This window comes from Vicia villosa, linkage group LG5 (assembly GCF_029867415.1).
Source record: "Vicia villosa cultivar HV-30 ecotype Madison, WI linkage group LG5, Vvil1.0, whole genome shotgun sequence".
NCBI lineage: Eukaryota > Viridiplantae > Streptophyta > Magnoliopsida > Fabales > Fabaceae > Vicia > Vicia villosa.
In genome coordinates this window covers 103848004-103858647 of record NC_081184.1, presented here as the reverse complement: position 1 = coordinate 103858647, position 10644 = coordinate 103848004, and the positions used below count along the sequence as shown (strand labels likewise).

The window sequence follows — 10644 nt, the reverse complement described above, 5'->3', positions numbered from 1 at the left end:
TGAACACGGTTTAGATGGAGTTATGGAATTGTGGAGGAAGATCCATGGTTGAGAGAATCTGTTAGAGTCTGTTAGAGGTTAGTTATCACTTTTCCTTTTCTGTTTTTCTTCTTCTTTCTGGATTCAAAAGAGATTGAAGGTGATGATTATCTGGTATTTTGTGGTTCTATTTTTGAAGAATGAAGCATGAGTTGAATGGAGAGGATTTGTGGTTGAATTGAAGGTGTGAAGGGGGATAAGTTTTTCTGTTATGACATCTCTCTGTGAGTCAAAGGATGAAGAACTGGATAGAGAATTATGCCAATTTTCTCCATCTCTCAATTATGTTCTGAGTTTTTCGTTTTTAACTGAATCCTTCCAATTTTGTTAGTCTTTTCCCCTATACCAATTCTGTTGGATTTTTTCTGAGTTGTCTTGATTTTTGCAAACTGGAATTTCGAGTTATGTTGAGTTTTAGGTTATGCTTTTGGCTTATTTTGTGAACCGGTTTCTCTTTGTTGCAGGTTTGATGTTTAACTTCTATATTGGTTTTTGTTATGAAGCAGGTTCGGATTCGTGGCAAGATGAAGGGCTTGGTTTATTTATTGGATTTCTCTGTGTAATTTTGTAATGTTTATGATGTAATATACTTGAACTTGTAATGAATGGACATTTGATTTTTTATAATAAACATGGTTTTGAGTAGTGTTTGTAATTGAACTCCGAGCAATCATCATGAAAGATTTTTTCAATAATTCTTGACAATATGAACCAAGGCGTGTTTAGGAATTTAGATGCCATCAACTAATCTTCGGCATGTTGAATTCACAACGTCAAATAATCACTTGAACGAATACCTCGACATAATCTTCAATTCTCAATCAAATCCAACTTGACTTGGGGGAAAATGACCTATACACAAAAGTAATTTCCCTTAAGAAAGACCTTTGGTGATGCAACTTGAAGGCATGAGAACTTAATTTTCATTTTTTATTAGTGAAACTCGTCAAGCTCAAGCAATGAACCATTGAACCCAATCCTCTTTAAGGTGCCCATTGATGAAGAAATGACTTGGGCTGTGGAGGATAAACCATGATAACCATAAACCAAAATCCTGGCATCCAATCATGATGGATGGAGAAATAACTCGAACCAACCTTGAATAAGGATGAGAGCCTCAAAGTAACAGTAGAACCTTAGCTCTTCAAGATCCTTAATTCCAATGTCAGATTCATTTATTAGTGAATGCATGAGTTATGCTAATGTCCTAATGGAAAGACGCACATGAATGAAAAGTTCAAGCCAGTTAGAAATAAATTAGGAGGATAAATTTGGGGGTGCAACAGCTGCCCATATTTAATCATCTTAAACCTGATGGTGAGATTGGCGCGAGCCTTTCGAGCCTTCAGGGTAGAAGAGGATTAAATACCAAAGAACTAGAAAATTTTCACTCCAGGGAATAGATGAATGATATCTCTGTGGAACACCTCTACTTAACAAGCTTCAGAAAGTAACCGTATGATATCCCTTCCTCAAAGAGAGATAAATGGTGATGCATATCTGCAATAGGTAAGTTGAATATTGATTGGCTTGTCGGGCGCAGCTGGACTTTGAGAAATATATGACAAACATTCACAACTCTACGGTTGGGACACTCACAACTCCAGGGTCGGAAACTAAAGGATTCACAACACGAGGATTGAAAACTCACGAATCGAGGGTCGGAAACTGAAGGATTCACAACACGAGGGTTGGAAACTCACGACTCAAAGGTAGGAAACTAAATAAATCCCAACACGAGGGTTGGAAACTCATGACTCGTGGGTCAGAAACTGAAGGATTCATAATACGAGGGTTTGAAACTCACAACTCGAATGTCTGAAACTAAACAAATCACCACATGAGGGTTGGAAACTCACGACTCGAGGGTCAGAAACTGAAGGATCCACAACACGAGGGTTAGAAACTCACGACTCGAAGGTCGGAAACTGAAGGATTCACAACACGAGGGTTGGAAACTCACGACTCGAAGGTAGGAAACTGAACAAATCCCAACACGAGGGTTGTAAACTCACGACTCGAGGGTAAGAAATTGAAGGATTCACAACACGAGGGTTGAAAACTCACAACGAGTTGTGCTATTCATAATTACATACGCAAGTGGAATTTACCCAACAAGTTGTTTAAGATATGGGAAGAAATGGATCCTATCGAACTTGAGGGGATGCAGGAAGGTCCTATCATAGAAGGAACAAGTTCCAATGTAGACAACTTAACAAGGTTATCTAGTGAAGGTGCAGCTGAAATGAAAAATGAGAGAAATCATATTAGAGATGACATGTGGGTACACCGTAACAATTAAGTGAATTAATTATCTATCTTTTAGATTTTCATATAAGTAACTTGGAATTTTAGTGGTTATTTTCTGAATTCCTATGTTGGTTTGATTTGATATGAACGTTGAATGTTTATATACGCTATAGCATTTTGATAACAAAATCTTTTGTGTAAACAAGCTATTAACTCGAATCTAAAAAAGAATTAAATTATATATTTAATCATAAGAAGTTTCTATCTCGATTTTATCTACTAATAAAATTGCACATTTGTATATTTAAATATAAGTCAATAAAAATTTAATTATTAATTAATAAAAGTTTTTTTTCATTTTATATTAGTTAAAAATCAATTTTTAAAAATCAAATTACAAAATAGATTTTTTTATTTTCTCATCTCTAAAACTGTTTTTAAAAATAGTTGACCAAATGAATTTTTTTATTTTCTCATTTTAAAAACAATTTAATTTGAAAAGTTATATTATCAAGTATTTTAATAGTTCTATTCTTAAAAACACTCTTCTAAAACAATTTTATAAAACCTATTTTAAAAAGTGAAAAGAAAAATTGTTTCAAACAAGTCCTTTATTCTTCTTCTTCTCTATATTTTTTCAAATACTTAATCAAACGTTTTACTAGTTTTATAGCCAGATCAATACACATGTCTTTCTTCTCTTCTTTTTTTTTTTTTTGCAAATTTTTGCTAATTTTGTTAATAGCAATTAATAATTCAAACCAAATAAACATGAATAAATATTTTATTCATTAAAATAAAAAAGTATTGTGGTAATAGTGACCCGTAAAAATAGTGAGTTTCAGTGATAAAATATTTTATTCATATATAGGACATTGAAGACATATATAATCGCATGGATAAATTTATTTAATATGTAATAAATTTTATTTAGATATATGATTATTTAAATTTGAAATGATTTTTTAATTATAAAATAAATAATAATATAAACTCAACTATTTTAAATACTAAAAAAAAAGGGCTTGTGAATGGAGAAAGGAAAAAATAAAAAATTTGACATTTAAAAATAAAAATATTGTGTCTCAAATAAAATAAGTATTTTTTTTATAGTGGCCCATGAGAAAAAGAGAAATTTTTACATATGAAAATAAAAATTATGTCTCAAATAAAGATATTTATTAATTAGAATTAAAATAAATATTTTGCTGATATAACATTTTAAAATAGATATTGTATGAAAGAGTGAAAATTATTAATTAAAAAATAGAGAGAATAATGAGAAGTTGGGAGAACATGAAATAAAAATAAGAAAACAAAGAGGGAGAGAAGATAAAAAAAGGAAAGTGAGAAATTTGAAATTTGAAATTAGTGTAGAAAGCGAAAAGTACTTTAAGGAAGCATTTAATTGGTTAATAGTATTTTATTTAGTCAATTACGAAAAGGGCATTCAAAACCATTTACCTGCTGCCCATTATTTAATACAAATTCAGGTGAGTGAGGTAGCTCAGTTGACAATTTCTAGTTGGAATAAGCGATGCAAGTTGTTGATCCAAGGTTCAACTCCTAACTTGTTGATATTTATAAATCAACAACTGTAATAAAAAATACAAAAATTTTCATCTCTTCCATTAGAGAAAAAAGTATATGCACTACCTTTAACCTCTTAAATAATTTAAAAGCAATTCAGAGATTAATTGAAATACACGGTCAGTGTAAAACAACTATATACTATCATTCAATTAGAATAAATCATTTTAACACATAAGTATGAAATTAAAAATGAAAAAAATATAATTAAATTATTTTACTAACAACTTTTTCCATTATTCTCTATTCTCACGTGTTAAAATATTTCATTCTAATTGGATGACAGTGTAAAGTTGTTTTACACTGTGCATTCTAACTATTCTCTTAATTTAAATTTTAAATTAATTGTTTTGAAAATATTATTTAAAGTTAAAAATATATATTTTTTCCCAAAAATAAAAAATCTTGCAAATAGAAAAAATTTAAAATAATTTTTTTCTTTAAAATAATAAATAAGCAAATTCTAAAATATATTTTTATTCAAAAAATGTAAAAAAAAATAAATAATTTCATTTTGTTTCCTAAGTTAAAAAAATAAAAGAGTTCAAAATATAAAATTGAATCATAAATTTAAATTACTTATAAACCAATTTATAAATAAAAATTATTCTAAAATAATGGTTAAAAGAGATTAATTAATATGCACTCTCAGTATATTTTTTTAAAACAATCGGTCCATCATAACTATTTTTATGTAATATTTGAATGTAATTAGAACAAAAAATACACAATAATAAAAATTTAACAATTATGAATGTGAAATTGTTTTACCTTATCTTATCGGTGTAATATCAATTAAATTCTTATTAAAAATGAATTGCAAATTATTACTAATATCTTTGAGTTACTTCTATGCAATTCATGAAATATAATACCTTTATAAGAAAATCACACGCATTTTAGATTAGCATCATCTAAATTCAATATTTTAAAATTAAAAATTAAAAATTTTATAATTACACAATGTAAAATAATTTTACATTGTCAAGTAATAAAAATAAATTGTTCAATTATATCAACTCAGAATTTATATCATAATATGATATGACACATGATTGGTTAACAGTATTAAATAATTTACAGAAAAAACTTAGATATAATTCCTTAAGTATGATTTATACAATTTCGAATGTAAATATGACAATTGTATTTAAATATTTTATGGGAAAAAAGGAAATGCACTGACAGTGTAAAGTATTTTTACACTGTCAACCAATGAGAGACATGCATCAGAATAAAACCCATTTTTAATTTTAAAAAACTGTAATTACATGGCAAATTAAAGCATTTTGATTGGTTGTATGTGTAAAACTGATTTACACTGACAGTGCACTATCTTTAAACTCATATTTTATATATAATAATTTATATATATTTATATATATATATATATATATATATATATATATATATATATATATATATATATATATATATATATATTATACACTTATAATACTTTTATTGAAAATAGTATAAACACCTAAAAAAATTTAGATAAATTTTTTCTTAATTTTATTATATAACTACATATTTTATTTTCTCAAAATAAAATTCAATAATATTTCTAAAATATGCGTGAATGTAGTGATAACGGAGGATTCAAGAATCTTTCAGCCTCAATTTGGAATGTAAGTATACTGAGTAAGTGCCAACACATAATGACTGTATCCTTCTAGATTCTGCGTCAGCATTTTTAATGCGTATTTATCTCACATTTCAAACCCTTCCTTCGTTACAAAATTTTCTGAATCCCTCTAGACTCTGCGTCAGCACTTTTAATACGTCTCTATCTCAAATTTTAAACCCTCAATTTGTTAGCTGTTTCTTCCTCAAAAACAACTCACACCCTCAACTCACGCTCCTTCACCCTACTTACATACACACTTTACAATTATAACCTTACTCGTATACATCCCCTTTACAATTATAACCTTACTCGTATACATCCCCTTTACCCAACTCCAACATTTAAGGAAACTACACACAAAAAATTCTTTAATTAACCAACTTGCTCATATCCATTCAAATCACACCTCACCACTTGACTCCTTCTTTAATTAATTTAATCTAATCTAAACACATCTCTCACTTATATTTAGGTTTCTCTTCCCCTATTTATACTCAACTATCTCCCTTCTCACTTCACAAGCCTGCCCATTTTTACATCTCATTCTAGTTTTCCATTGCGTTTTTAGGTCAAGAAAAAATACCAATAAGAGAGAGTGTGAGAATTCATTCCCATTCACCCATTCATTCATTTCCAACACAATCTTAAATCCCATTCATCCATTCATAAACGAGAGAGTTTTTATTATTTTTTACACCATCAAAATCAAAAAGCAATCCTATACTTTTATGGCCACTCGTGTTATCCCTCCAAGAATCCTAAGGAAACTCCGTTACAACACCGCCACAAAACCCTTCCAACCTTCTCTCACCTCCCCCACTCTCTCTCCTCCTTGTAATATTCTCGACCAAAAACCGCCCTCAACAACCACTCTCCTCCCTCCCGCCGTCGCGGATCTCAACTTCCACGACGTTGAGAAACTCTTCACGTATGTTCCAACCGCTAATCTCCTCCGATCAACCGCCGTTCTCCATGCAACCGCAATCGAACCCATGGTTGATCTCGGTACGTGGTTGATGAGATCCGAACTCATGCAGACGGATAATCCTTTACGAAACCTCGCTCTTGCCGCCACTCGGTCGACGTTTTTCGATCACTTTTGCGCCGGAGAAGATGCTACCACCGCCGGTCAGAGTATCGGCGGTTTGAACAAAGCTGGTTTGCGTGGAATGCTTGTGTATGGAGTTGAAGATGCGCATGATAATGAAGGTTGCGATCGCAATCTCAAAGGCTTTCTTCATACCGTTGATGTCAGCAGATCGCTTCCTCCTTCTTCGGTAATCTCTTCTTCATTTCATCTCTCTGTTTCCAAATGTAACTGTTTTTTTTTTCTTTTTTTTTTTTGGTTTTCGGTTTCTTCATGTAACAGAAGAGAGATGCAATCTGCAATCTGCGCTTCACTCTTGTACGTTAATGGATTCAAATCAAATTGAGAATAACCGTTTTGAGCGTGCTCGCATTGTTGCTGTTAATCATTCATTCATGAAATCAAAAGCATGATGAAATCAAAGCAAGGAACATTGGAATTGGAATTGGAATTTCATTCATGAAATCAAAGCATGATGAAATGAGAGCATGATGAATGAGAGCATGATGAAATCAAAGCATGGAAGAATGGAATTGGAGTGGAATTGGAAGAAACAAATGTTTTTGGTAAAAGATTCAAGCACTAATAAGCCACACAGAAATAAACTGTGGTTGCTGGTGCATTTTTATGAACTTTTTTTTTGTGGAAGATTTGTTGAGGGGTTGTTTTTAATTTTAAGTTTAATATTATTATTTTGTGATGTCATGTACTAATATTTTTCAAAATTATACTTTTTTTTCTGTGGTATAGGTGAGCTTTATGATTGTGAAAATTACTGCAATATGTCCAATGAGCTTGCTGGAGAGAGTTAGTGATTTGCTGAGATGGCAGAAGAAGGATCCTTCATTCAATTTACCATGGATGCAAGAAACACTACCGATTTTCTCGGAGTCGTCTCCTTTGTACCATACAAGGAAGAGACCGGCGCCTTTGACACAACAAGAAGAGAGTGATCTTGAGCTTGCAAACCAGAGATTCCTTGAGCTTTGTGAGAAGTGTGTGCAATTCAACATCCCTTTGTTGGTTGATGCTGAGCATACATCAGTTCAACCTGCTATTGATTACTTGACTTATGCTGCTGCTATTGTGCATAACAAAGGTGAACACCCAACTGTGTTTGGAACTATTCAAACATATTTGAAAGATGCTAAGGAAAGGATGTTGTTGACTTCAAAGGCTGCTGAGAAAATGGGGATTCCAATGGGGTTTAAGTTGGTGAGAGGTGCTTATATGTCTAGTGAAAGAAAATTGGCTGCTGATCTAGGGTTTGCTTCCCCAATTCATAACTCTATTATGGATACACATAAGTGTTTCAATGATTGTACTAATTTTATGCTTGAGAAGATTGCTGATGGCCCTGGTGGAGTTGTTCTTGCAACTCATAACATTGAATCAGGTATTACATGATATAATCTTTGTAGCACTGACACCTATGGTGTCAGTGTCGACGTGTTAGGATCGGTGTTGTGTTTTTGGTGTCTGTGTCTGATTTAATTAATGTTGCTGTCTATAGGAAAATTGGCTGCTGCAAAAGCACATGAATTGGGGATAGGAAAAGTGAACCACAAGATGGAATTTGCACAACTATATGGAATGTCAGAGGCACTTTCTTTTGGTTTGAGCAATGCAGGGTTTCAGGTTAGCAAGTACATGCCATTTGGGCCTGTAGAGACTGTGATGCCATACCTCTTGAGAAGGGCTGAGGAGAATAGAGGTGTGTTAGCTGCATCAGGTTTTGACAGGCAACTTATGAGGTAAAAATCTGAAGCAAAACTAACAATTTATTCTGTTGTATGTTGTTCTTGAATGAAACATTTAGTTGATGATGTTTTCTGACATAGATTTTTTTTTTTGTTTTTTGTGTGAACAGGAAGGAGTTGGTTAGGAGACTTAGAGCAGCTGTGTTTTAAATTTAAATTTTGAGGATGAGTTGATGGGATGTAATAAATGTAGGCAACAGGGTTCACAATATCTTTGTACAAAGTAGAGAATCCTGGAATTTGCTTGAGCTTTGTGCATTCAAGTTGATGAAATGTGCATGTTGTCTTATGTCTTATGTGTATTCATTTCACCTTTTTCTTGCTTGCGCATTGTGTTCTTTGAAATAAAAAGAGTTATTTATCAAGTGTATGTATTATGTGTTTGTGTGTGTGTGTGATATGATTCATACCATTTGAATTTGATTAGAATATTACAATTACAATATTTAATTGAAAACAATAAGATATCAACTTGTTCTATCAAGATAAAATATGATAGCAACTGGTGATTGAATTAGCTATGATTGGTAGCTATCTTCACTACAAAATAACAATGCTGAAATAATGTCAATTTGGTATATAGACAAAGTAATGTGGAGTGTGACTGATAGGGACAAATTGAGCATGATGCTTGAGTTGGATTTTTTCGTGTACACACTCCTATATAACAACCAAAAAGGGTAAAAACAGAGAAAAGGTGGGGAAGATGGCTGATGATTAGGACAAGGAGAATAAGGAGGATATAATAATGTCTTTGATGACACTTGAAATAGTCTAGACGATCAAATAATTCATTTCTTATAAGTATTTTTCGTTCTGTTTATATCATAAGTTCTTTTCTATATCAATTAATCATAGATTATTGGGTAATTTAAGTTGCGGTGAAAAGGACAAATAAAATGTCATACCATGTGTAGAGTTGTACTATACTAGTATTCATAAGAAATGTCTTATTTTTTAGTCAAAAGAAGAAAAAAAACTCCATTTCAAAGAGAGATAAATCTTGAAGAGTTGGTTGTATTGTTGCTGCAAAGTTGAAGCTTAGAGTCAGTACACTTTGGCCACCTGTATTTAGAAGATTGTTTGTGATTGTATTAATCACTTAGGTTAAAATTTTCATTAATCTCTATTTTAGAAATGTATAATCCAAGTTTTCAGTCTATAGTTATTGCAAAGCTTATTATGAGTTAAGACTCTTGGTTTGGAATAATCTCTATATAGAGAAATGTATAATCCAAGTTCTCAGTCTATAGTTATTGCAAGTCTTATCATGAGTTAAGACTCTTGGTTTGGAATATTATTTTGAATGTGATTTTTTCGTGTTTATGATGTGGTTCTATGTTTAAATATGTTTTGATGATTGAATCAACAAGATCCGATGTTCTTTTGATGGTTAACTCAAGAAGAACAAATGTTCTAAACATCATTAAAAAACGAACCTGAATAAAAAAAAGTGTTAAAGTGTGATATGATCCCAAGCTTTAAGTGTTTTTTTTATCTTCTTAGACTAATGTTTTAAATAACAGTGTTATCTCTTTTATTATTAAAATATATACATACACTCACAAAATTAATTTTCTAAAATATCTTTCTTTCGAAACATCTTAAAAGAAAAATATTTTTGAAAAACAGAACATGGTTTTTGTTTCAAGCAGACCTGTCCAATTACAAAGGCTTAATCTAGAGCTCCATCACGAACATAGATGATCAGGTGGAACCTCGCAAAGGAGTCAAACACCTTATTTCAATTGTCTAAGTCAGACACCTTATTTCAATTGTCTATGCATCGCATACCGTTAGATCTAATCAGACGACTCCTTGCATCACATGTCAGATTAGACAGAGGCGGTTTTAACCACCTGCCATATATAAACCCTGTTTTATGGCATTTATAAATATTCTCTCATTTTTCACTCTTACAAATTACATCTCTCTGACTTCACTGACTTGAGCATTGGAGTGTTAATCTTGGAAAACTCTCGCTCTCGTATCACAAGAGTTCATTTTCCCAACATCTCCTATATCTTGTTCCATTACGGGATAGTGACTCCACCTATAGAACTTATGATTCTCAAGAAAATCTTGAATCTAGTCATGTATCATCATTGACGATCCCACTCGATTAACAATGATGATCTCTGGTCCAGCTACAAGAGTCATTGTTCCCATGTCGACCTGGAAATTGGCAACAAATATCATTGTTTCGTTGATCGACGAAGGATTATTAAGCAAGAAAGAATCAAACAAATGACCTATCAAAGTGAACTTCTCAAGATATCTAACGAAAA

At 31.7% G+C, this 10644-nt stretch overlaps 1 protein-coding gene across 1 annotated transcript; it reads left to right on the top strand.

Moving 5' to 3' along the window:
- Positions 1 to 6004: 6004 nt before the first annotated feature.
- LOC131601925 (proline dehydrogenase 2, mitochondrial-like) lies at positions 6005 to 8721 on the top strand. Its single transcript, XM_058873854.1, has 4 exons — positions 6005 to 6786; positions 7347 to 7992; positions 8110 to 8350; positions 8467 to 8721. The coding sequence occupies exons 1-4, from the start codon at positions 6238 to 6240 to the stop codon at positions 8504 to 8506; spliced, it is 1476 nt and encodes a 491-aa protein (XP_058729837.1). The 5' UTR covers positions 6005 to 6237; the 3' UTR covers positions 8507 to 8721.
- Positions 8722 to 10644: the final 1923 nt, after the last annotated feature.